This window comes from Cariama cristata, unplaced genomic scaffold (assembly GCF_000690535.1).
Source record: "Cariama cristata isolate BGI_N322 unplaced genomic scaffold, ASM69053v1 scaffold17758, whole genome shotgun sequence".
In the NCBI taxonomy this organism is placed as follows: Eukaryota; Metazoa; Chordata; class Aves; order Cariamiformes; family Cariamidae; genus Cariama; species Cariama cristata.
Genome location: NW_009630844.1, coordinates 1 through 27,652, shown reverse-complemented (window position 1 = coordinate 27,652; position 27,652 = coordinate 1). Strand labels below are relative to the sequence as shown.

At 35.4% G+C, this 27,652-nt stretch overlaps 1 protein-coding gene across 1 annotated transcript; it reads right to left on the bottom strand.

Moving 5' to 3' along the window:
- Positions 1 to 1,852: 1,852 nt before the first annotated feature.
- Positions 1,853 to 25,463, bottom strand: LOC104165954 (thyroid receptor-interacting protein 11-like; the record flags this gene model as incomplete). The annotated part of the gene is given in 15 exon segments (XM_009705734.1): positions 1,853 to 2,061; positions 4,083 to 4,230; positions 5,540 to 5,662; positions 6,215 to 6,329; positions 7,135 to 7,216; positions 13,173 to 13,272; positions 13,616 to 13,719; positions 14,050 to 14,213; positions 15,743 to 15,936; positions 16,153 to 16,293; positions 19,158 to 19,300; positions 19,303 to 22,174; positions 23,179 to 23,385; positions 24,389 to 24,429; positions 25,098 to 25,463. Coding segments are annotated over 15 exon segments (5,009 nt in total), but the record flags the coding sequence as incomplete, so codon positions are not given.
- Positions 25,464 to 27,652: the final 2,189 nt, after the last annotated feature.

The window sequence follows — 27,652 nt, the reverse complement described above, 5'->3', positions numbered from 1 at the left end:
CACCAAAAGGCTATTTTATTCTGAAGCAGCTAAATATGCTTAAATAGACATGACTACAAGAACAAGACAGACTGCACAGAAGCCATCTGATTTCAGTTTTGTTTATATTTGTTATAAAAAAAAAGAGGTACCTATTCCAGTCCAGTTTAAATGAAGATGCACATTTGCAGTACCAAACCAAAATGTTCTCAGCCAAGGTAATTTCAAATTCTCATTACATTTATTACTAATGCAGGATTTACTTTGGTATACTATGTGTGGCTTCTATCCTTTCAGAAATCAAACTGCCAAATTAATTACCCTGTCTATAATGAAGTAAAAAATTTAAGATAACAATTCAATATGGTCAACCCACTTCCAAATTTGCATTAGTCCTCTGTGAAACATTAACATACTGGAGAAAAGGGACTCAAGCAGTTCTTAAAGTAAATACAGTAATTAAAAAAAAACTTTGCTAGATTTCAAGGCAACAAAAGAAATTCACTATTTGACCTCTACATAAATAAATGCAAAGATGTCTTGCATTATCTTTGTTGATTCTGTACAAGTTTCAGTAATTATTTTTATTTAAATATAACTCTTACAACAATTTAATCCATGATCTTAATGAAAATGAGAAGTAAAGGTTGACAGTTCTAATATAGAACATGCACAACAGTTACCTTAACACTGACTAAACAAGGAATGGCATATAAAAAGATTAAGAAATTATATATTTTAAACTGAAGATGTTTTATCTCAGATTCACTATGAAGATGACTTTTGCAAGATGACTTTTATCCTGTAGTATGCAACTTCATTCTCAACTTGTACGCTTTGTTTGGCAGGTAATCACAGCAAAATTTACAGAATAATTGACTTTGGCCTTGGTCTTACAAAGACTTATTTACACACTTGAGATGAATAAGCATCTTCTTCCCTTTAAATGCTATACATGTGTTCAAGCTTTAAGCCTGTATTTGGATCTACAAAATCCTGCAAGATAAAAAGTCTCTCAAATATACATCTTAGACCATTAGGGTACAGTGTCTTTATATATGCAAAGCCATCTTTTGCTACATTACCCCGACTCTTCATCACATAGACACCTCTAGAAAATGAAGCACTCACTTCCACAGTTAACTCCTTGGTGCTGATCGGTTTGACTGCTGAAAGCAGCTATTAGTCAGGAGGGGTGAATCAAATCATTGTGCAAGAAGAGATTAACAAGCCTCAAGTAGCCCCCAAATGTAACCAATCCTGTAAATAAGAGATACATGTCCTAGTGAACATTAAGTAAATATCGTAAATTGCATGTGGGAAGACTGCAGATGCTCAGTAATCACACTCTCATATGCTCAGCATCTTATTCTTTGGAGTTTGTGTCATTAACTGAACATCTCAAATAAGATCAATTTTGGCTGGAGATTTTTAAATATTTTTCATTTATTTATTTTTTAAATTCTAGTTCTTGAAGGCCCACTGCCAATGGCAGATTGTTTTAATGGAAAAACAGATCTCAACACCAAAGAGTTAATGCTGTCTATGCATCACTGAAACAACTCAGAATATAACCAAGGTTTAAAAATCCTTCTGTTTGTCTTGTGACAATCTAGCAACAAGACAGAATTTTTTTCTCAGTTTAAGATTTAACCCATGTCCAAAATGAATGTCTGCTATAAAGAAGGCAGTTATTCCTGCCACCATTACAATTCCCAAAGCACTGGTTAGTTCATAATTAAAAGAAAAGTAAGGTACAATTGCAAACCTGTACATGACTTTTTACAGAAGGCCTCACTGTGGTAAATTATATACAGCATAGTGTTCTCGTTTTCCTTAAAGTGCTACTAACATCATACCGATACAAGATCATCTATTGTTTTAGGAGGTCTTTTAGTACAGCACCAGCACTGGCATCAGCGGACACTGGCAGTGGTGTAAAAGTAGGCAACACATCAGAAATAGGTTTCATAAGCAGATGCCCAGAACTACTAGCAGGTGTTATGAGAGGCACTGCTGCAGATCGAGGTGCTAAAAATGGATTTGTATCTGGTCTTCTGCTCATTCCCAAGACTGCAGAATCTGAAATGTAAAAAAAAAAAACAACCAAACAACAAAATGCCACCAAAAACCCAACAACAAAACCACTTTGTTAGAAAGCATTCATAAATCTACCCAATTTTATAACATTTTTTCACAAACAAGTTCTAAAATTGCTTATTACTTTTGCAACATTAAAATCCTGTCTTCTTGCAATGGACTGTAGATGCTCTCAAAGATTTTCACTATACCTTCTCTCATCTTGGATCTCATCTGCCACTGCTTCCTTTGCTGAAGAATTCAGGCCACCAGTTAAAAGACTGATTTAAAGAGCAGGGCGCTCCCAGGACCTGCCAACCATTCTGCACTTGTTGGCAGCTGAAATTCAGTAACAGCTCAGGCTACCCAAAAGAATCTATATATAATCTCTGTGACAGGCAACATGAACACTCTTTGCCAAGGTTCACTTCACGCATGCAATGTCAGACATGAAATATCTGTCACGTTGATTCCAGCACTATGCAAAGGCATAAAGGCCCTTGTGCATGCACTACAATGCAGCACACAGGTAGGTTTCCCACCCCATGGTGTATTGGTACAGCTTCCCCAGGGATAGACCCAAGAAAACCCCTGTAAAAAAATGCCACTGACAGTGAGTCACAAGTTAGTCTTGCGACAAAACTTAATGTTCGCTCATTAGTCAAATTCTAACAAAATTCTAATCTTAATTAAGAAAAATATTAATAAATATTTTTTTAATCTAACAATCGACTTGCCCCTCCTCACTTTGCCCCATCAAGTCCTCGCTCAGCTCCACATGTAACCTGTTCTCAAGGTTCCTACAGCAGATGTAAACCAGAAATTAAACTGACATTCCTGTATCATACTAATTGTTTGGACACATGATTGTATTCAGATTTTTTTTTTTAAAAAAGGTCTTTCATCATGTAAACATCCTAATTCTCATAAATGCATTTCTGTGTGGATATTATACTGACATTTGTGTCCAGCACTTAAAAACTGCTACCGTATTGTTCATTTCTAGGAACAAAAAACTTAAAGGAACCAAACAATTAAAGGGATATATAATGAGTGTCTAGGTTTACAAGTCAGCAATTTAGCTCCTGAAGGGGTAAAAGGGACCAAGAATTTAGTTCTTCCAGACAAGGAAATTGGTTTTTTGCCAACTAAAATAGGTACTTTACCTATTATATTACTGTTATACTACAAGGAAGAAGAGTAAAAAGAAAATTAAACTTAATTTAGATTTATTTAAAAAAAAAAATACTGCTTTCAGAGATAAATTGGTATTTCACAGTAGACGTTTATACTTTGTAACACTGAACTACTTTAGGTGAATTGAAAGAGGGTTTTTTAGCATATATATCTTTCCCTGGAGATCTATATAACAGGTTTTGGGGGTTCGTGTGGTTTTTTTTTTTTGTATTAAGTTGAAGTCTTAAATGCATGTAAAAAAATTAAGTACAAACTGGACCAGTTAAACTGAAGATTTGCATCTTACATTACTTAGACAAAAGTGCATTAATTTCAACACACATAATATAAGCATAATTGTTCTCTGCCTTAGAAAAATCAAAGTTAACACTCATGCACAGCTTACAGAGATTTCGAATCAGGCCATATACTTAACTGACTTTATTTCAGTCCTCTCTGACCAACCAGATTCTACATACCAGAGATGCACTACAAGGTTGGTATTACTTGCAAATCAGGACTGGGTTCACTGATACACCATATGGAGTTGTCTGCACAGCATCTGTTTGGCTCTAACAGGTGCTGTTAAAGCCTTTCCATATCAAAGGTAATTTGGTCCCTGCAATCTTCTGTACTGAGATTTTAGGAAGTGGGGTATAGAAGCAGTGAAAAGGAGGGGTGGGGGAAGAAGAAAAAGAAAGAGAAGAGAAAGTGGGAAATTGGGGGGGAAGACATCAAATTCATAGTTCATAAGTGAGGAAGCACGTAATCATTGAAATCCCCTTGAAAATTCTACCTTTAGTTATTTATGTTCTGTGTAAAGATTTAAATTTTCCTTCAAATGTTACCTTGCGTTTGACTGTTGGATGGAGTACTGCTAGTTTTACCAGTTCCTGCTGCTCCTAAAGGTTTCATATCTTGAACAGAGAGCTTGGGTGGAGGAAGGCTTGGGCAAGATTCTGTTTCGAGGAATTTCACAAACAATTCTGAAAAAGACTACAAGAGGCTACCAGTTACTATATTTTATTGATGCTCTGTTGAAAAGTACGTAAGTTAAAAATACATATGTACAGAAAACAAAAAGCTGTCAACAGCCTCCAAAGATTTATATACTGGTACTTAGTACCAAGTACTAGTACTTGGTACTAAGTAGTCCTTAGTAAGTGACAATGAAATTTACTTTCAAAATACGCTGTTTTTTATTGTCTCAGTAAGTAGTATCTATGTGAAATTGATACACTCTAAAGATAACAGATATACTTCCACCATAGTTCCATTACTGATTTAAGCCAGTTGTTTCAAGAATCCCATGCTGCTACTGACATCACAGTATTTTCTGCATCCATGGCTCAAACAAATCACTCCTTCAGAAACACATAAAACTTAAACATTTCTCTTAAAACGCATTGCTTGATTTGACAAAAAGTCTTGAATAAAGGAAGCATGGAATAATTAAGGTGTCAGTAGCATCACAAGATAAAATTTTGCTTAGTAAAGCCTGTACTATACACACAAAAGCATTAATTTTCTTCTTTTACATCTGTAGTTAATCAGACCACAATCCTCTGGTGGCCTAAGTACCTGCGTTATTTTAGTGGGCAAAAAAAAAAAATCCCTACTCTTCAAGATAATTTACAGGCATAAATTCTCAACATGCTTTTCTAGCTCAATGAGCAAAAAACCAAAGTTAATCCAAAAAGCCCAATCCCTCAGTGCTCTATCCTTAAGTGTATTATTTACTGGCCTGCAAAATGGAAAGTTCCATAGATAAACTGCTCCCATGGATCATGCTAAGAGAACTGTTGCTTTACAGTATTTGAAAAATTAAAATATCAACTTTATATGCTGTACCTAAGAGGAACGAGCTTCAGCAGCTGAGAAAGCTTTTCAAATGAAATTTAAAGGACATATGCGAACAGAGTCATCAAAATACAATGTCATGGTCTTCTGTATTGTTGACTATTGCAGAATTCCTGACTTCCACATGTATTTAACCTCCAGTACCGTCAGTTTGCAAGATAAAGTCCATACTGTAAGAAGTCAGGGATCCCAGGAACCGGTGGAACAGTAACTAGATTTCTGTATTAGCCCAACATTTAGTATTGTATAATTTTCACCAATGCCTACATATTTATTTAGTGCAGAAAAAACCCTTATGCCAAAGCAGCTGCACAAAACAAATAATGCAAGATACAGTAGCATCAGTAAATGAAGCTCAATATACTGTTGAGTCAAACATAAGCATTAATATGCAACTGCCCCATTTTTACCACTCAAACATAGAGAATGCATGACTAATTCTTACACTATTAAAAACGTTCTGATGAGTTGGCCTCAAAGGTGTACTAGGGACACTCTTTGACCCAGTTCCTCCACCAAGCCAGCCAGTCACCCATCTCGTAACTCCTCTTTGCTCTTCAGATAATAACTAGAAAGTATTAAAGAAAAGTTAGGAAACCAACACTAAAGCAGCAGGTAAAAGAAACTGCAACACTGTGCTCATTATATTTATTCACCATAACTATGTGGGAATCCTACAGATAAATAAAAATTTTAATTACTGTCAAAACCTTATTCTCTGCCTCCCAAAGACTGGCAGTCTAAAACAATGGCGCTCTGTTTAAAAATATAAGCCCCACATTCTTCACAATACCTAATGGTACATACAGAACTGGCTTACTTTTCTGTAACTGATATATTACATTTATTATACATAATAGCACAAAGTTAAATCCCTTCCTTTCTGCATTAGCATTCCTCAGTAAAATGAGATCCATTTTATTAAAATAATGTTATCAAAAGATTCCATTAAGATCAGCATGTTCTGCATAAAAAATTAATTCAGATGAGAGAACAAAAACCATACTTTCCCCACAAGAAGTGCAGAGACAGTCACATTTAGTTTAGCAGCAAGTCATTCTACTTTCAGGTAAGGATACCACAAATAAAAAAGGAAGTCTAGTTTTCTGCAAAGTATTACCTGATCAAGTTCTTCCTTTTTTATTCCCAAGATACTTCCCATTAACCTTAACACTTCAGGACGTTTATTTTTTGGAGTATGAAAGTGTCCAACAAACAGATTTCTCATTAGGAGCCTGCAGAACAAAGGAAGCTTGTTATACCTGCTCTTAGCTAACAGTTGATACTGTAATGTTGATGCAGTTATTCCTCATACTCTTGCCTAATTTACAATAATCCAAGTAAACAAATCTAATACAAGGAACTAAAAGGGTACCTCACCAATTTCCTTTCGTACAAATTATATTTTTTATACAGCAAGTGTCAATTTGGACAGCGTTAGAAATATTGTATGCAGTAAGGTGAAACCAAATTGTACACAAGCAAATTTTTATGGAAGTACGACAATCAGGGAAAATGTTTATTCTAAGATCTTGACTCAGAAGAGCATTTAAACAGATACTTATGTGCAGTCCCAAATCAAGATGTAAGGAAGGCGACAGGGGAACCCATTTGCCTGTCCCCATTTCAGTTCTAATGTGTAAAGAGAAGAAAAAAAAAACCAAAAAGACCAAGGAAGACAGATTTACACAACATCCAGGTGATGCTAGCTACATGAAAGGGTTTGTTGTTCACACCTGTAACAGACATTCATTAAGAACTTCTATCTCCATTTGTAGAGCTCATGCTATTGAAGCACACTTCTACTTAAGAAACACATCAGTAATCCAAATTTAGATACACATTGGTTTTACCAATCAAAATTACTATTTACAACCACCAAACAACTGAAAAATGCCAAAATAATTAAAGTATAATTACAACATCACATACAGAAGCCCAGTTCTGCACTACTCTTACAACTGCGTCAGTCATGTATCTGTACACTGTGAGGAACGTATACATTTTTTTGGTTTTTGAAGACTTTCATTAAAGACTTACTTGTCCACTTTTCCTTCTGTGCTGTTCATAAGATTCATTAGTTTATTTTGCACATCTTCTAACATTTCTCTTCTGATCTCACCTATAAAATGTTATGTCACAAAAAATAAACAAAAATTGAAACTTTGAAACTTTGTTGCAAGATTTATTAATAATACACACATTTTAAAATAAAAATATGCTAATATTGTTACGGTGCTTTTTTAAAAAAAACAAAGTCAGCTTTACTTTTTATAAAAAAGTGTCAACTTAATAAGTCTTATTATTTGAAGTCATAAGCTGAAATTTCTGGAACGATACTCAATGCTAAAGTACAGGAACACACAGAAAATAAATCAATTGCAGAAGGTCTGATGAACTGTTCTGTTGCACCTAGATAATACAGAACTGGAAAGAAACTCTTGATCAAGGTCTATAGTCCTGTGCTGGCAATCTTTTTCATAATCTGCTCAAACTGCATGTTGGCATCAGGTCTTTTGATTTCAGTACTCAACCTCCTAAACTCAGCTATTCTGCATACTATACTACCAGGTTGCTAAAGCTTTGAAGTACTCAGGAGTTCTCCAGTCTCAGCAGCATCCGTAATTTGTGGGTCTCTTCTGTTAGGACCCTTCCCCCTCCTGTTAACCGATGCAAGCTCTGGAAACAGCACGCTGGGACACATTAACGCATCCTAGAATCACTGCTGTGCTTCACAATTCAGTATACTGGCAAGAAAGGCTCTGCAGAGATTTTTTCAAGATTCTCCATACTTTTGGGTATGCAAACATTCAGTTAAAAATGGCAGAGATGAAATGCCACAGCTACTATGAACCAAAGACAAAACTAAGAGGAAAATAGCAAACACTTTCAGTCAGGCATTATGGCCTGCAAATTAAGTGAACAGGCCAGTATTGTAAGTTAATTAATATAAGGTTGTCTAGGAGTGTGCTAGGAGTCACTACACAGAGTTTCTGCCTTTTTGTGCACACTGACTCCAAGTTCTGATACTGTTCTGTAGTGGCTGCAATGAAATCGGTTCATCTAGGATATCACAACACCGATAACAACATTCTTGGCCTACACAAAGGACTCTTTTTCCTCTCCACAAACCTGAAACAGGAACTATTAGAAGAGAGGAGTTTAGATTCTGCATTCACTAGTGCTATAACTTTTCAGCTTTCTGAAATTCCTGACCTTAATCAATGATTTGCCTACTATCTACACACTTGAGCCTCACGACATCAAAGTGCCTAATGAGGGAGATGCAAATGTAGTAGCCTGTTTCATTAAAAGAAGCCATGGCATGATATTGTTATATTCATTCTTGCCCAGTAATTTCACAGCACCAACTTCTCTACAATTCTAAAATTCCACTAACACAAATTACTTGTTAGCTCAAATACAGAATACACCCAATTACCCCAATCATTCTGTGTCAGTAACTCAGGCTTCCTCTGAGCTCCCACAAAACTCAAAAATAAAGCTCATAATAAAGAAAAAAAAATTCTCCTAAAAGTTTCACTTGCCATAAATATTTACAACATTCTGATTATAAGGAAACCAGGTACAAAGTTTTCTCTTTATAAAAATTCAGATATACTAGAAACTGGATAAAAGTATCTGATGTTCAGGTCACAAGTTTATACAAAAACACAGACTAAAAAGTGCTAGAAAAATGTATCTTACTTAAATCCCCAAACACAGGATTTAAGAACACTGGCCCTAAAATGTTCTCAGACAAGAAAATAAATAATTACAAGCTACAAAGAATTCTTAGAAGATAAACTACAAACGGCTTAACCTCAAGACAGCAAAAATACAATTTTTCACCAAACTGAGGTTCTGCAAGATACTCCCTTTGAAGTTACTTTCTTCCCAATGAAAGTACAAGTAAGTCTGAATCACACACAAAAGCTTGACTAATATATTATAACATGGACTGTCCATGTGAAGTACAACTCTACCCTTATAGAAGCAGAAATGATGAGCTTTTCCTCCTCTCCCTCTGTAAGTTGAATGCTTATCTTCAAATCCTATGGAAAAACTGCCGATCAACTTAATTTCCCTACCATTTTAACACTTCTTGGGCTCATGCTAATTAAAAGTGCTTCACTTAAAAAAAAAAAAAGAAAATCCACAAAAGATACACTTTTCTTATATCTATCTTGTAGTTAATTTCTAAAAAGTCTCAACATCTTTGTAAGAAAAGTGACTTTTATAAATTTTTATACCCTTCAAATGATCTGGGATGCATGAAAAACATTCCACTGTAGTTCCCACATGATTTTCAATCTTTAATAAATGCATGCCACAACTATGGTGACACAACATGGTTCTCAATTAACACCAATAACTCTCTTAGAACCTGCACAGAATTTTTATATATATATATTAAAGAGCTAGGCTGTGAAATGGATACAACCTAGTATGTCCTGTTCAAATACTCCACATCTTTATTTAAACATTTTACTTCACAAATACGAATTTTAGAGAGTACAGAGTAGAACAAACTAACTAGTGTCATGCTGGTAAAATTCTTATTCAAGGAACATAAGGATTAAGCTCCTTATTCAAAACAAGTTAAAAACCAAACAAAATTATATATGTTATACCACAATATATCTTGTAACAACTACATCCATATGCACTGAAATCCAATCCAATAATGTGACTGCTCTTCAGCACTTCTCTCTCTCAAAACACCAAGGTGAGGCACAGGAGAATTAATCCATGGTTTCAAGGTTCAAACTTACTTAAAATTATGTTACTTTGTAAATGTGGTTAAATAGGACCCCAATACTTGAAAGGAAACATTTGCAATATAATTATGGAATGATAGCAGTTGTAGGAGCATATGTGGAAGTTGAGGTGTTATTGGAGTCTCCACAGAGTAAAAGGGAATTTAAAAAATTAAACTATTAATGCCACAAAAAGATTAACAAACAGTATCTGAAAACAAGTTTCAAGTAAATCTTATGCTGTTGCTATTGCTCTACAAAGCAAAACAACCATTAGTTTCCTTTTCAGTTTTTATTCACAGGATGAATTTTAAAACATGTATTAATAATTTAAATGTTACTGTTTTCTATTTTTTCCTGGCAGAAAGATTTTGTATCAAAGAGGACCAACTTTTAAGGACAGCTACACAGCTATATTCCATCTAGAGTGACTATGCAACTCTATCATTAAACATATTTTTTAAATGGAATATTTCCTTCTAAAATAGAATGTTGCAGTTGCAAAGGACTTCTATTTCATGTGTATGAAAAGAATGAATAACAAAAAAGACCTGAGCCAAAATTCAGCATGGACTGCTGTAAACCAGACATTTACAACAGTCTCCAATAATTTGTTAACCATTTATGGCAATCTAGAAAACTGCATCTGGTACATCTTATACTTTTCCATTAAAATCACTTTTCCTGCCAAAAAAATCCATAAAGAAATCCTTCAAAAGATTTGGCCAACAAAACTGTGTCTGGGAATGTATTTGGCCAATTTTCAATAAGACATGATATGTTTTCTTGTGTAAATAGAGAAAATGGAGTGGTCTCTTTTTTTTTTCCTCAATAAACATAATACTTTATTCTACAACAACATTAAAGTGTTGTTTCCTTTATGCAACAATCCCTTTTCAATTTAACAAGTAAATCACTTGCCAATACAACATAGCCTGATAAAATAGAGATTCAGTTATCTCTCAAAGTTCAAACCCCTCCTGCTTTCATATGCAAAAGTTTGCAATCAACATTAACCAGTAATGAAGAGCTCCCCATTTAAGAATGCCGTATTTGCCTATGCCAAAGTTAATATCAATTCAGAGTGTTTGAAAACTTTTGCTGTGAATGTCTGTAGTGAGACAGAGATATACAGATCAGTCAATTAAAAAACAAATCAGTATTTAGTTGTACATTCATGTAGCAGTTTGAAACTTAATTTAGCTTGTAAAATTCATATGTGAACTCAGGGAGCACTCCTATGACGCCCACTTGGATGCCAAGTTGCACATAGACACCACTAAATGTAAGTAAGTACAAATTCAATTATGTAGGAGAAAAGTTGTCACTTTGCACACAGAGTTCTTGCTGAAATTGTGAAGACTTTCAAATTACTTTTCGCACTAACTATCCAATCATAAGCAAGTGTGATTTAAGAAAATATTATTTATTTCAAGAGTAAGACAAATTATAATTTAAAAATGAATAGCAATAATTAGTTGCATATGTTCAGAGCAAGAGTTACCACTGCATCCAGCAGAGATTATGTTCCAGGTCTTCCCCCAGCAAGCCTTAATTAAAAGGCATTCACCCAAAAATTTCCCCAAGACATGGGGGAAAAAAAACCCAGAAAATAAGAGCTGTTAAGTAACCACAGAGTCAGCAAACCTCTGCTCTTCAAGCTCCATTTTTAGAGCTGCTTCAGGGACCAATCATAAGTTTTCCTCTGATTTTAGATTTATTCCATGTGCTCAGTGAATGCCTGATCGTAACAGAGGATGGTGCAGTAATAGCAAAATATGGTGACCCACAGAAAGAAAGAGGGAAAAAGAAAGTAGGACTCAGTTGGGAAAATGGAGGAGAAGACAAATGAAGACAATAAAAAAGAAAGAAAAAAGCCTAATATTCCCTCAGCAGTCAGTACTGTTAACAGGTTCACCCATATCAGAACTGTCATGCAACTAGACACAGAGAAGTAACTTTCCCTCTTGGTTCAACGAAACATTGCAGACAAAAATTACAAGTCAAGGCTGAGACGCAAGTACAGAAATCCAACAAAATTATTATTAGTCCTAAGTCCTGCTTTAGCTAATGCTATGACTCCTTTCTCATGAAAATTAAAATTAATACAGTAATGAAAAAGAACAGTGACCTTACATTACTCATATAGCTGTTTTGTGATCTCCAAGTGAGTCTCTGAGCTTATAAATCCTACTGATGTTTGATACTCAAAACACACTGTATAGAAATTACCCTTCATTGTTTTCCATTTGATTAGACTAAAGAGCGTAAGCTCATAAAATAGAAATACATTGAAATAGTATCAGTTTTTAGTGAAAGGTTATTCTGTCTCCTTAGGCTTTCCTATAATTTTAATGCTAAACATGTTTATGAAAGAGAAAGCTACACATCTCACAGAATTCAGGTTTCAGTGATGTCAGAAAGAAAAAAAAAAACAAACAAAAAACCAAAGCCACACCCTGAAACATTCACAGAATCACAAAAACAAAGAAACATTTCTGTTGGAAGGGACCTCTAGATGACCTAATCCAACCCCTCTGCTCAAGCAGGGTCATTTACAGGAGGCTGTCCTGGACCATGGCCAGTTGGGTTTTGAGCATCTCCACAGATGCACACTCCATGCCTCTGGGCAACCTATTCCAACATTTGACCACACTCACTGTAAATATTCTTCCTTTTCAAAACTGTTTCTTCTGGCAAATTCCTCTACTATCTGGCCAAGTATTGTCCTCAAATCCAAAGTAACGACATTCATCGAATGACAGAGTACTTAATCTGACAACAATATGAAAGGCATCTTTCTAAATATGAGTAATCAGGAAGCTTATTTGAAATGAGATCTAAAAATACAATCTAAAGATGTGTCCAAGACCTTCCACATAATCTCTTCAGACAGTCTCATATCTGTGCAAGATCTGCTCACTCTACATCTCTTACCAACAGCACACCCTTTCTCTCTACCTCACTGTATTCCTGTGTTTATGTCAAATATGGAAAAATCTGACATTTGGTATTTCACAAACTTTTTTAAAAGACACTTACAGAGCTAAATCAAGCGCTTTGGTATCTATGGGGAAGAAAAAAAAAGAAAAAGACATCCTGACTACTACAGGGTTTTCTTTTGAGAAAGATCCCTAACAGAAGGTAAACATACTTTCTCAAGTTTGTTTTATAAACAAGGAAGACCTCAAAAGGTGGCACAGAATTACTCTTTTCCTCATAGAAGACGAATTTTGGTAAGTTCCTAGGAATACTAAATTGTTTCCTCAGCTGCTTAGAATGTTTTAAGCAGAGACACAAAAAAAAAAATGTAGTTACCTTCTTTCTTAAGCTCTTCAATCTGCTCCTCTTTGATGTCAAGCTGCTCAGTAAGCCTTGATGCTGCATCCAGTGCAGCATTTGCCTCTCCTAAACTTTCCTGAATAGAGGGCAGGAAAGGGACAAAAAGAGAAGCAAGGGAGTTCACTATCACAATTACACTAATATAACACAGATCGAACATAACAGATGCAGAGACTTCAATCACTTGTTCTTTAGAATATCTGGATTGTAAACATCCTCAGAAAACAGATGGTCAGCAGAGGAATGCTACTTTGCTGACGCTCTTTTACTGCCCCCCTCTCTTCCAAGGAAGAGACAATAATTATGTAACAACTTGATGTATTTTTAGACAGTAACACTTAACACAGCAGTTAAAACCAAAAAATTCTGTCAAGAATTAGCTTCAGTTTCATAGGGTTCAATTTCATTATTTAGCCCACCTGCAGTGATACAACTTTTTCTTCTAAGTTCTCTGCTTTTTTCCTCCATTCTGCAGACTGTTTTTGGTGTTTCTCCAGCTCTGCTGAATACATAGCTTTTTCTTCTAAAGGGTTAAAAATACAAACCAAAAAAAAAAATCTTGATTCACAACATGTAACTCTTTTTAGGATATGCAATTGCAAAACCTCAGCATTATCATATCTGGTCTTCATGAGGCAGAAGGGGAATTAATATTCCATAAATGAGATACTGACCATCAGTTTTCATAGGGACAGAATTCTTTTTGTAAGTTTTTTAAAAGACAACAGATTCTGAAATTCAAGCTATCAAAAAGGAAACCTGGTAACTAATATTTTAAAACCACCAACATATAGTAACTACGCCAGTTGAAAAACGCTTGTTGCAATCTTTGTCATTTCTTGACAAAACTTACCCTGTTGGAACTGCTCTAGTACCATCTGCAGGTTGGCCAGTGACAATGCATACTGCTTCACTTGGTCCTGTGCGATGGTGAGCTGTAGCACAGTTTCATCTCTCTGCTTGGAAACCAGGTTTAACTGCTCTTGCAAAGATTCAACCTGCAGACTAGCTTGATGACTTAATGAAAATAAAATACATTACTTATGAAGACAATAACAAAAGTCATCACAGAGAAAAATTAAACTCCAGCAAAAATAGCCTACCTTTAATTTTTCAACTCAATTTATAAAACTGAAGGCAATTTTTTCCTCATTCCTCTTAAAAAACAACAAAAAACAAACCAAAACAAAAAACCCTAATAACAGACTTTAAATGAGTCTGGTAATAAAATTTTGGCAATCAAAACAATGAACTACGTTTGTTTGAAATGCATTACAAAAAGAAAAAAACAAACCCTTGCTGTTCATTATTGTAATATTATCTTTACCAAAAAAAGAATCCCTATCTTGCTAACTGTCTGCTGCAAATACTACACAAATCAATAGGCCTTTCTAACAATTTTTACTTTTAAAGCCAGTCTCCAGGATCTCAGTATATCTTGCTCCATACTGATCACTGAATGCACCATTTAACTTCCCATTATGCAAAATATTATGAACCTGATTTACTCCTATGCCAGCCTTTTTAAAGAGTGCATATCAGGTGGGAAATAGGCAGTATTTCTTGAAAGGTATTTAACAAGTTTGATGAAGAATTAAGGAACATTCTGATAAACAGTTTTTACACAACTTTCTCCCAACTCTTCCACTTTCTCCACAATTTTTCACATTTTTACATTTCACTCTTCACAATTTTTCAACAAATTCTGCTCAATTCAGAAATCTCTTTGCTAAGAACGTTAAGAGCAGAATCCATCTTTGGCACTTGAAAAAAGAAAGACTGCAGCTACATACATATTTTTTGATTAAAATATTTGTTCATTTGGACAACTGTAATAAGATGAAAAAAGAACTTTGCCTGAAGTAATCAACATTCCTTTAAATAAAGCAGTCAAGATAGGCATTAAGTAATTTTAATACTTGAGTTTTCATTGTTCCGGTTGAAAAATGTGATTATGGCAAATAAATAAAAAACCATGATTGGCTCTAGCCTCCCAGGTTCTGCTACCCATGAGAACTTCAATGCATCTTGCTTTATATATATATATATATATATATATGCTAAAAAGAGAAAATCTTACAGCAGTGTATACTTTCCACGGTATCAGGTATAAAGTAAGGATGCATACTTGTCTCAAAAGTAATTCACAAAGCATCACAGTCACATCTGTGCATTGAAGCATATAAGACTCTTTCAAACCGACATTTTCAAACTAACTTAAAAGTTGTCCACCTTCTTTGATTCGACAGACAACTAAATTGACGGGTTGAGGGATTTTTGTTGCTTCTAGTTCTAAGCACTGTCACAGATGTGAGATTTCAATAGTTGCTACTAAAAGGAGAAATATTTTCTTAAGTTCTTATCAGTAGCCAACATATTTCAAATCACCTTCCTGATTTACAGTAACAAAAGTTCATATCTTTTTGTTCTCTCAAGTGCTTAGCATGTTATAGAATGGTAATTCAGTAAAATAAAGCCATCAGTATCAGTGTAGCTAATGGTGATACTTGCAGCCAATACTACTAGTGTATTAATTAAAAGACTACCTGGCATTCTCCACTGCAGTGGATGAGGACACAAGTTTTTCTTCCAAAATCAAAACTTTCTTTCTTAGCTTCACCTCTCTGTCTTCTGCAGCTAAAGCTTCCCGCGTATAGGAGTCTTCCATTTCCAAAAGGTGATTACGTAACCTCTCCAGTTCCTGATTTAGGCGCTGCTCTTTCTCACGCAAATGCTGTATCTGTGTAGAACATAACTTAGGTTGCTCATGCTATCACCTTTCATAAAAATAATTTGAGCAAACATAAAACATGTCCATTGAAGCACATCACATGTATTGATTTTAAATGCTTTTTACAAGTGATTGCTACCAAAAATAACCAGAAAATATTACAGATGCAATTTCTTATTCTTTTTTCTTTTATTTCTTGCAACTGTAAATCATTCAGTGGTGTACCTCACTCTGCAGGGCACTGCTCTCCATTTGCTTCTGTTTTAGTGCTACCATGACTTGGTCTCTCTCTTGCTGAAAAGTAACAGCCTTTTCCTGCATTGATTTAACTTCATTTAACAGTTGATTCAATTCTCCTGTCTTGCCCTGTTGAAGAAAAAACCAAGCATTTCAAACATGGCAAACAGTTTTACCAAAGAAGATGTAGTCTCTGCCCAGAAGAGCACAGAGACAATACCGATCTAACAAGGAAAAGGGCAGGACACTCATAGCCCTACAACACAGAAAATCATCCAGGGAAAATATTATTCTGAAGTTATTTCACTCATGTGTTACAAGACAAAATAAAAGTTATTGCTAAAAGACACTATACAGATGCATTGTCTTAATTGACTGCTGTGAACAAATAACTACCTATCTTTAGATGAGACATAGGTACTAGGTACATAGTGTCTCACACACCTGTATACTTGAAAATTTCACTTTTCCCCGTGTTTGGAATCTATTCTCTGTGATACCCGTTTATTAGGCCATGCACATGTAAAGCATCAGCCTAGGTAAGTCAACTTGTCTGAACTTAAGAAGACTAAATACATTAAGAAATCTTTAAAAACAAACCATAAGGTGGCCTCACTCCCAAAGATTAGCCTTCAATGAATCACAGCAATGTCTATCCCATTTTCAGATTGCAAATTTCAACAAATAATGTTCCCACTTACACGCAATTTACAACTTTACAGTAGCGTATAAAGGAGAAGTGTATGTCAGTTACACAGAATTCACATACGCACATAAATGCATTTTCAGTTACCTGAAACTTTTCAGCATGCTCTTTAACTTTTGTCTCATACATTGATTTGAAAGCAGTTACTTATTGAATACGTTGGATAAAAGTAAACCAATCTGTTTTTATCACTAATGCTTATGAGCTTTAATTATTTGTTTTTATTAATAAAACTGAATATAGAAAAATTCTTTTTGCAGTAGAACCATAAACGTGCAGGCAAACCTCTTTTTATGTCATGCTATCTTCTGACACACACGCACAAAATACAAAACTGTTTGAATACTATTTTTCCTAGTTCTCCATGGCAAACACAAAGCATGTAACAGGAACTTCTCCAATCTGTGCAAGAAAAATGTCCAGACAAATGTTCCATGCTTGTGAAACTGAAAGCCTGAGTCACCAGTGAGTGAAAGTCTGCCAGCCAAAGACATGCAACATAGAGAATCTAGCCAGACAATGTAGATTTCCATGAGTTAGAAAAACAAAAAACAAAACGCAAAAAACCCACAAAGTAGAGAGTGCGAATTTGCAAAGTATTAGTATATTTTATGTGGGCAAGACTGATGAACATAAAAAGTCCTAATGGCAATTCAAAGCTATTTTTCACAATGTAAGTGTACTTTGAGACAATAAAACTTCTCATTGTATCTCTTCAGTATTTCTTTAGAACAGGATAGGGAAACCTCTACTATGAGCAGAGATAAACATCTGTCCTAAGTCAAACTTCTCAAAAAAACCCGAAAGATACTCCTAGTTTTTCACATATATTATGTCAAAGTTGAGACTTCCAAATGATGAATTTACAAAGACCCATATTGTTAAATGCAATTCATATTTTGCTTTTCCAAATACATTACATTGCAGATTTAGTTGGTAGTTTGAAAATGCTTCAAAGAGATGCGAGGGTGGTGAGGCACTGGAACAAGTTGCCCAGAGAAGTTGTGGATGTCCCATCCCTGCAAGTCTTCACGGCCAGGCTGGATGAGGCTTTGAGCAACCTGGTCTAGTGGAAGGTCTCCCTGCCCATGGCAGGGGGGTTGGAACTAGATGATCTTTAAGGTACCTTCCAGCCCAAATCATTCTATGATTCTATGAATTTTTTTTATTATACTTATAGTAGGGGAAAAAAATTAATGCCAAGTTACTTAGCAATGGCTTGCTTAAATCCCACTCTCTGATAATAGGTAATACTTATAACTTTGGAAAATGAAAAGTGATGCTAAAGGCAACAGGAAGTATAAGAACAGTATGCATGGAAGGGGACAATGGTAAGAGAGACTGAAGAATGGTGACCAGAACCACCAAGACAAAGAGAACGGGGATCTGGACAGTACAGAGGAAAGAAAATTATCTGTTTAGAATTAATTACCAGAAAAGACTGCCCACTAGGACATATTCACTTTCAGAGCCTACAAAGCAAACCAAAAATATCTACATCCTAGAGTTCTGCTGTCAAGTGTTTCTCAGAACTACAGGAAGACTTTTGCACTATGCTTAATGTCTATTTCTCAAAGAGAAATGGCAATTGACACATTACTTCGTTAACTCCAGCAGCAGCAGTTCATATAACATGCTATTGACCTGTGTATCAATGATGCCACATAATTCTTTGCTCTCTTAAAAAAGATTCTTCTTTAATAAGCCACTGCAACTTCTCTCTGAAGATATGCTTTGAAAAAAGTATAAATTTTTCCATATGTCAAGTTACAGAGAAGAACGCAGTATTTTAGCTTGCCCAATCTTTTCTCTTTTTTTGTAGTGGAGTCTCTCCAGTCATAAAAGCAAGACACAAACCCGTTCATCTCACAGTGATGTTGTGAAGCAATCACACCGGAATGACAAACACTAAAGGAAAGCGCATTGGAAAATTAGTCCTGCTGGTCAACTCTGCAGAAGTTTCAGGACCATACAGTAAAAATAATACAGGGCACTTAATGAGCAACAGGGTCAAAGCAAAATATTAAGCAGCTGTTCAGTAAATGAGTAATTTCCAAATAAATGAAAAATGTAGTTTATGGCTGCATAATTAACAGATAACATTGTAAACCACTCACCTGCTGACTTTTAATTTCTTAACTTTGCAAGGGGAGGATTTTTGTTGTAGTGTAATGCAGTAGGGAATCACAAACGGATTTCAGGTAAACGCTTGATAGCTACATACACACAAAAATGCATTACCACGTGACTAGTTTTTAAAGATATTAATAAATATGAATGTACATACCTGTTCTTTTTCTTTCAACAGCTTCTCAAAAGCAAGAGCTTTTTCGTTCATTGAGTTAGACTCAAACTCTTTCTCTTTCAGCATCATTGAAAATTGCATATTAGTCTCCTGAAGCGCTCGGAATTCTGTTTCTTTTTCCCTATTTTTTTTACTATTGTTTCATTTTCTTCTTTCAGTTTTCGAATATCCATTTCTAAAATTAAATTTCTTTCTTTAAGATTAGTCACAGCTTGCTTCAAAAGCTCATTTTCATTTTCTTTGTTACTAAGATTTTCACTCACAGAAAGTAACTGATCACTTTTAGATTTAATTAATATGTCTTTTTCCCTAAGTGATTTCTGCAAGACATCATGTTTTTCTTTGATCTGCCGCATCTCTGACTCAGTCCCTTCTTGACTCTTTCTTTCAATCTCTGATGCTGTAGCCACAGAATCAGATAATCGTTGATTGTTTTCCTGAAGAGTCCTAATAGTTGAATCTTTTTCTTGCAACTTTTTTTTCAGTTGTTCCAACTCCTTCTGAAGGAGTTTAGACTCATCACTTAGTAATTCAGGAGTGCCTGAATGCTCTGAAACAGTGGAAGCCATTGCCACAGATGGTGTTACCAAATCAAGTTTACTCAGGAGAAGATCCTTGGTGTTATGAAGCTGTCCTATGCTGTTTTGAATTTGTGCTAATTCCTGACTGAAACTTTTCAGCTTTTTCTCATTCTGTTCATAACTCTGAATCAAGCCATTATAATCTACCTGCAACTTTGAATTACTATCGCTTTCAACTGAAATTTGTGCTTGAAGCTTATGTAACTCTTCTTGGAGGTGAGCTGACTCATGCTGCATATTCTGAACCGTGGTTATTACTTGCTGCTTCCACTCTTCCATCTTCTTTACTTGCTGTTTTAGTTTATCACGTTCTTGCAGAAGTTCCTCAAACTGGTTACTGTTAACACTTCCTGACCCGTTATCGGTACCTGTACTAGATGTCTGCAAGACAGTCAGTAAGGTTTGGCATTTTTGACTTAGAGCATCTATTTCAATATCTTTTTCTCGAATGATACGGGATAAATTCTGAATAGTTTCTCTAGACATGTCTTGACTGCTGTTTTCAGATCTATTAGATAACTTTTGATTCTCCTCTTGCAACCTTACCAAAGCTGCTTCTTTAGCAGCGACCATATCCATGATATTACGATACTCTGATTTTAACTGACTGTTTTCTCTTGTCTTTTCACTTAAAACTGCTAGTACTTGTTCTCTTTCCATAACATAAGCTTGCAGCTGCTGCTGAAGACAAAGAACATCCTGCCTATAGGAAGCTGAGGAAACTCTAGCATTGAGAGCTTGTATTTCTAAATCCTTCTCTTGAATGATCCGAGTAAGTTTGCCAACTTCATCCTTAGACAACTGATCAATTTGCTGACTTAGAGAAACATTCTTTTCATTTAGAAGCTTAATCTCCATCTCCCTTTCTTTGATACCTTTTACCAGTCTTTGAATCTCAGCTTTAGATAAGTCATGTTTTTCATTTCCATTTTCTCCATTAAGAGACTGAACTTTGGTTTCCTGAAAAAGATCAGAGGAATCAGTCTGAATAATCTGTCTCTCTTTGTGCAATTGAGTTTTAATTTGTTCAATTGTTTTCTGCAAATTTTTAATTTCCTCATCTTTCTCTAAAGAAAGTCTTTCATGTGTGACGTTCATTTGCTCACACTGAAATTTAGACTCATCTATTTCCTTTCTTTGCTCCTGCAAAGACTGCCGAAGTTGCACTGTTGTTTGAGTCTGATCTTCTATTGTTTTTTTGTGAACTTCTATTTCTTCTTCAAGATTATTCTTTATTACTTTTAACTGTGTTACCTCACTTTCAAGTTCAATGATAATATCTAGAGTTTTAGGCTCAACCACAGGTGTAGACCTACTTTGCTGATCCTTAAGGCGTTCAATTTCTTCTTTCAAATGATTATTTTCTTCTTTCATGACTGCAAGACTTCTGTCTTTTTCCTCCAAGTTCTGTTTTAAGACATCCTGCTTTTCTGAAACTTTCATATATTCCTCAAGTTCCTGCTTCACCTGTAAGGCTTGATTTTTTAATTTTTCAATAAATACCTCTTTTTCTTTTATGAGTTCTGTCAACTGCTTTTGTCCTCCTAAACTAGTAGTCAACATCTCTTTTGTTTCTTGATGGTCAGTTTCCATCTGCTCAATGCTCCTTTTAAGCTCAGCAATCTTAAAGTCTTTTTCTTGGTTGAGTTTAACCAGGCGCTCATGTTCAAGCTGCAATGCAGTGGTATCCATGCTACGAGCTTTTGATAATTCCTCAATAGTTTGCTTATACTTATGTGCTTGTTCCAAAAGCCTCTTTTCTGTCTGGTTTAATTCATTCTCTAACTGTCTTTTTTCCATTTTCAAAGCCTCCACAACCGTGTCTTTTTCCAAGTAAACTTTATTTTTCTCAGAAATGGCATCACTTAACTCCTGTTTTAGTTCTTCAGTGGCTGCTATCAGCTTTCCATTTTCTGTTCTGAGGTCAGACAAAGATTTCTCCAAATCTTCATTTAGATGTTTACCTTCTGCAATGTCATTCTGTAGTTTTGCAATTTCTACTTCTCTTTCCTTCAGAATCTGATCTTGACAAGTGTAGTTAGATTCCTGATTACTTTTTTCTGTTAACTTGCTCAAGGATACAGAAAGTTCCTCCTCTCTTTCTTTTAGTCTCTGCTGCAATTCTCCGATTTCTTTTTTATTACGGAAATTACAGTCCTGGGCTTTCCTTAATTGTTCCTGAAGATCTTTAATATGATCCTGAAGCTGCTGCTTACTTACATGCAAATCATTCAGTGCATATGAACATTGGCTTAGTTTTTCTTTCTGACTGTCTAACTCCTTAATAGTTTCCACCTTCTCAATTTCTAATTCTGATACTTTCTTTCTTTCAAAATCTATGTCAAATTTCAGCTGCTTGATGATACTATCAGTTTCTGTGTGTTGTTTTGACAGCTGCTCTTTCAGTGTAATCATATGCTGAAATGAACACAAGCACAAGTTTATTAGGACAGGAGAACCAGCCGAACTACGCATTTCATTAATTTTTATCCTCTGAACAACAGAAAAAAACAACTGAGGGGAAAGAAAAATGTTTCCTGGTTGCCAACATAATTTGGCAAGTAGTATCAACTAGTCAATGTAAGTTAATTAAAACCAAATATCAAACAGGGATAGATCACATGTCACTAAAACCAAAAACACCCTCTCCCTAAAAAACACGCTAACTACCTAAAAATCAAGGAACAAAAAGAGAACTACTTAAGAGAACTGTCAGAATTTGTCAGAGCAGTTGGAATAGGTATGCAGCAAACACCCATTACTTAAAAACAGGGAGGCACTAAATTTAAAATAATACATTACAGAAGTGAACGCATATCTGTATATTCTATTTTCAATTTCTTGTTTGAGCTTATTTTTAAAGACACTTGCCGGGATTCATTTCACAGGAAAACACTTTAAATCTTCAATTCCATAAAGTAAACCAATATTGAAAACACATGGCTTGCAATTGTGTTTACAGGTCAAATATATCACAACAGTGACAACAAGATAATTTTAAAGGTAACTTAATTATTCAACACAATTAAAAATAATGAAAAGAAAAAAGTTTAAAAAAATCATTCATGTTATGCATAGTGTCATAAGACAGAGATCAAACTATTAGCAGGATAAAAACTGTCAAAAGTCTTGCAAGGCCAAATCAAGTAGTATTTAACTGGACTTCACAAAGTAACATCTCTTACGGATAGCTGACATGCCATATTATTTATTTGTCCATAACAAGTGGGTTTCTTGCACTTCAGAATTTTGCACTGAGATGGCAGATAGAAAGAAACACTGGTCCAAATATTCTTTTTAAGTCTCAGAGGATAACTTATATTTCCCTGTTATCAACGCTCAAAGATAAGCTTAAAAGATAAACACACACAAATATAAACATTTATTTTAGCAGTTCAATAATTAGTTGCAATATTTATTACCTGAGTAGCTTCTTGATTCTGCTTGTCTAGTTCTTCCAACTCTGCTATTAATGTTTCTCTTTCAGCAATACTTTCATTTAATTCATGTTCTTTCCTCTCCAAATCTTGTCTTAACTGACTTAATTCTGAATTCTGATCCTCAGCGTACGCAGAAAGAATATGCTCATTTTTACGTTGTGCACTTGTCAGTTCTTTCTCAAGTCCCTCCTTAAAAAAAGATTCTAAATATTAGACTTCATCTTGCTGAAATTTATAAACTGTTTAGGTTTGAAACTGTTTCTTTTTTCCCCTCAACAATTAAAAGCAATGCATTCATTTTTATGTTAGAATCCCTAAGCCTACACGTGTATCATCCCAGTTAAAAATTCTTCATTGTGAAGTATTTGTCTCTCCCATCATACATGCACATATTTTCTCATCAAGAAGTTTAGGAGCACAATTTACACAAAAAGTCATGGTCTGACAAGCAAAGTTATATCCACCTCTGAGGTATGGATCCACAGCTGGGAAAAACTATTATGTCTCAAGAGATACGCTAAATATAGTATGCTGCATGGCAAGACAGGAAGTTTTAATCAAGGACACCCAAATAACATCCTTATGAAAAATGCCATGGGAACTCCTGAATGCATGCAAAACACAGAAGACCCCAACTGAAAAATACTACTGGATACAAAGTTAACTAAGCCAAATGTCTCAAGCCTGAGTTTATAAAGGACTAAGTCAACCTTGCCAAAAACTAAAGATGTGTTCCAGAGAAACTGTACGTTCTACTGCTTAACTTCATCAGTAAGATGGAATGTAGTATTATTAGAGTGCTACGTGGAAGAAGAGAGGTATTTTGCAACTGATAACAGTGTCAAAACTGAAATGTGCCAAAGTAGAAGAGGTGAAAAATGACAAATTTTACAGAACGTACTATTAATACTTTAAAAACATATGTTACAGCAGCATAAGAAGTAATGGGATAGGTGGAACTCCACAAGTTTTCTTTACCAGAGTATGCTGTGGAGTTTCACAAGTCAAAATGTATTGTTTCTGTCAATTTCACATGTAGTTATAGAATTAATCTACAATTATTTCCTTGATTACAAGGTTACTTATGTAGAAGTGTGAATACTCCAAAAACGTATAGTGCCAGAATGTGTGTTTTCCATCAGTTACTACTGCTATGAACTTTCTTGTTGGCTTAATTTAGAAATTGCTTTACCTGATTTAAACTTGAAAGTCTTGCTATTTCATCTTCTGCTTCTATAAAGGAAAACAAAAAATACATAATTTTACTACTTTCCAAACAACAATAAAAACAAATCATTCTCCCACCTTGCCCCAACAGAACTCTGCTACTCAGAAGAGAATAGTTTCACAGTATTTTGAGATGATAAGCATTAGTGCTGTAAAAGATTCAAATGCACAGTCGATCACCACCACAAAGGAGAGTATTACTTTTACAACTGAGTTCACATTAGGAGGACTTCGGTACTACAGTGTATCAATTATGCAATATAAAATATTTTCTACATACAGATATACTTCTTAAACACTGAAACATACCTGTTTAACAAGATATTAGCAGCAGAGTGCCTTTATACACAAAAAAGTGTACTTTTAGAATTTAAACAAACAACTTCCATTGAGGCTTACTTAAAGAAAGAAAAACCTGTCAAACAGTTGGCAGACATGATTACTCACCTAATCAGAAACCCCTGTGATAATCATTCCAGTCCTAATTATGTCTCCTTTTCTGCTCAGCCTGACCTCAATTGACAACCCTTTTCTACAGCAGCAACTCTTAAAAGGTACATATTCTCACACTCGGTTCCAAATTCTTAAAATAAAATCTGAGCTTTAAAAGTGAAAATCTGTGAAAATATATTAAAACTAAAAAAAAATTTTAAAAAAAATGATCATCTTTGTACCTAACAGTGCTTGCTGTAGTCTGACAACATCTTCTGGTAGCGATGTCTTTGATTGGAGCTTCTTCTCCTGTTCTTTCAGGAGAGCATCTTGCTCTGCAACAGAACTTTGAAGCATAGTAAAGTCAGATTTAAGATTTTCATATTCTTGTGTTATTTGGATTTTTTCTACCTTTGCCAATTCTTGCTCTTTCATAAGAAGTTTGTTTTCTTCTCTGGCAGAAGACAATTTGTGATTTAATTTTCTTATTTCATCCTCTAGGTCCTTTACAACCTGCAACTCTTCTACTTTTCCTCCTTTTAGACCCTGAGCATTTTTCTTCTGTTCGCTAATTTTAGTGTCATCCATGGCATCAGCGCTCACACCATCTAAAAAGCAAGAAAGATTGTTTGCAATATTAACCAAAGCCAGTAGTGCAATCTTTTGCTTAAAAGTCTCTTCTTCCACCCCTTCTGCTGTCAGAGGGAGATGGTCTAAACCAAAGACATGATCATCACCAACAGAAAGCTTACTTAAATAGAATTAACATTTGAAGCAGTGCTATACATATTACTGGTTTGATAAGCAGCTTTTCAAATATTTACACATCCCTGGCTTGAAATAGTTTTAAAAAGTGTTGCAAGACATCCATTGTTCACAATTTAATTAAAATGTACTCGACTCCTATCTCTCTTGGTGAGGAGATGACAATCTAATTTATCAGGATTTGGAATCCCTCAATTTTCTAAGAATAATTTATCAAACCCTATCTAATTCAGCCTGATGCAAAATCCTTGTTTATAATTTAATTAATGAAATTTCAAAGGTTTGCTGAATGATTGTCACAGTGAACAATTTGCTAAAAATTAGTACATCATTTGCTAAATAATGCACAAAGTTTTTCACCTAAAGATCTCATTTTGCAAAATAGATGTTTTTTACAGATCCACCATACTATCATGACATTCATAGTTCTGCACAATCCTCACAAGGTAATTTCCAGGTAAGTTACAGAGTATAAAAAGGTGTAAACAAAAATGTAAAGAAAAAAAAGTTAAATGAAAGTACACTGCTTGTGAATTCATTTCAATATAAGCTCAAATACTTCCCCTCACCCCAGTCTGTATTATGTTGTCAAACAGAACCAACAAAATAAAAATATAAAATACTCTAATTCTTCAAAAGCTGTTAGCAGTATTTGTTTTAAAGATAACTTGTAATGCAAAAGATACGGGATTCCTGCCTTTGACTTCATTAGTCCTGCTGGTGTACATACCTGCAGTATATACAGTATGTGCAGTAAAAGGCAGATTACATCTTAACAGGCATCTGATTTTAAGAAATAAATTCCCTATCAGTACTACCTTCGAAACTAAAAGGCTGTGAAAATATTTCCCTTATTTCAAAGAAGAAAATGGATCTCTCTTTCCAAAAAGAGAGTACACACTCTTTAGAAGTCTGAGTTTGAACAGTTAATAAAATAGAGGTTTACAGGCAAATCTTACACGTTTGTGCAAAGCAGCCCCTAAAGGAAACCTAACTGGCATGACTATTTTCATGGAATACAAAATACCTACAAGACCAAGCGCTAGGTCCTGCACTTGGGTCACAACAACCCCATGCAATACTGCAGGCTCGGGGAAGAGTGGCTGGAAAGCTGCCCGGTGGAAAAGGACCTGGGGGTGTTGGTTGACAGCCAACTTGAACACGAGCCAGCAGTGTGCCCAGTTGACCAAGGAGGCCAAAAGCATCCTGGCTTGTATCAGAAACAGTGTGGCCAGCAGGACTAGGGATGTGTAGTGAGGTCCCCTCACTACAAGAAAGACATTGAGGTGCTGTAGCGTCTCCAAAGAAGGGCAATGAGGCTGGTGAAGGGTCTATAACACAAGTCTTATGAGAAGTGGCTGAGGCAACTGGGGTTGTTTAGCCTGCAGAAGAGGAAGCTGAGGAGAGACTTTATCGCTCTCTACAACTACCAGACAGGAGGTTATATTGAGGTGGGGGTCGGTCTCTTCTCCCAAGTAACCAGCGATAGGACAAGAGCAAATGGCCTCAGGTTGCACCAGGGGAGGTTTAGATTGGATATCAGGAAGAATTTCTTCACCAAAAGGGTTGTCAGGCATTGGCACAGGCTGCCCAGGGAAGTGGCAGAGTCATCATCCCTGGAGGCATTTAAAAGGCGTGTGGATGTAGTGCTTAGGGACATGGTTTAGTGGTGGACTTGGCCATGCCAGGTTAACGGTCAGACTCAATGATCTTAAAGATCCTTTCCAGCCTAAACAATTCCATGATTCTAAGACAATGAAAAGCTCCTTGTGAGAACTACTGAGCTTTTCCTACAACCTAGTCATGCCACAGACTAAGGTGTGGTCCTTAGGGCAATCTTTGAGCTTTTGTCAGGTAACCCAATTGGCACATAGTACTTCACACCAAAAATTATTTTTGTGCTGAGATTTTCTTAGCTTCAACTTTGCATGTCTCGTCCACACCTATATTCAGTGCAAGATAAAAAAACAGGAAGTGTAGAATTTAGAGCACAACATTTGATATGTATAGAATCATAGAATCATAGAATCAT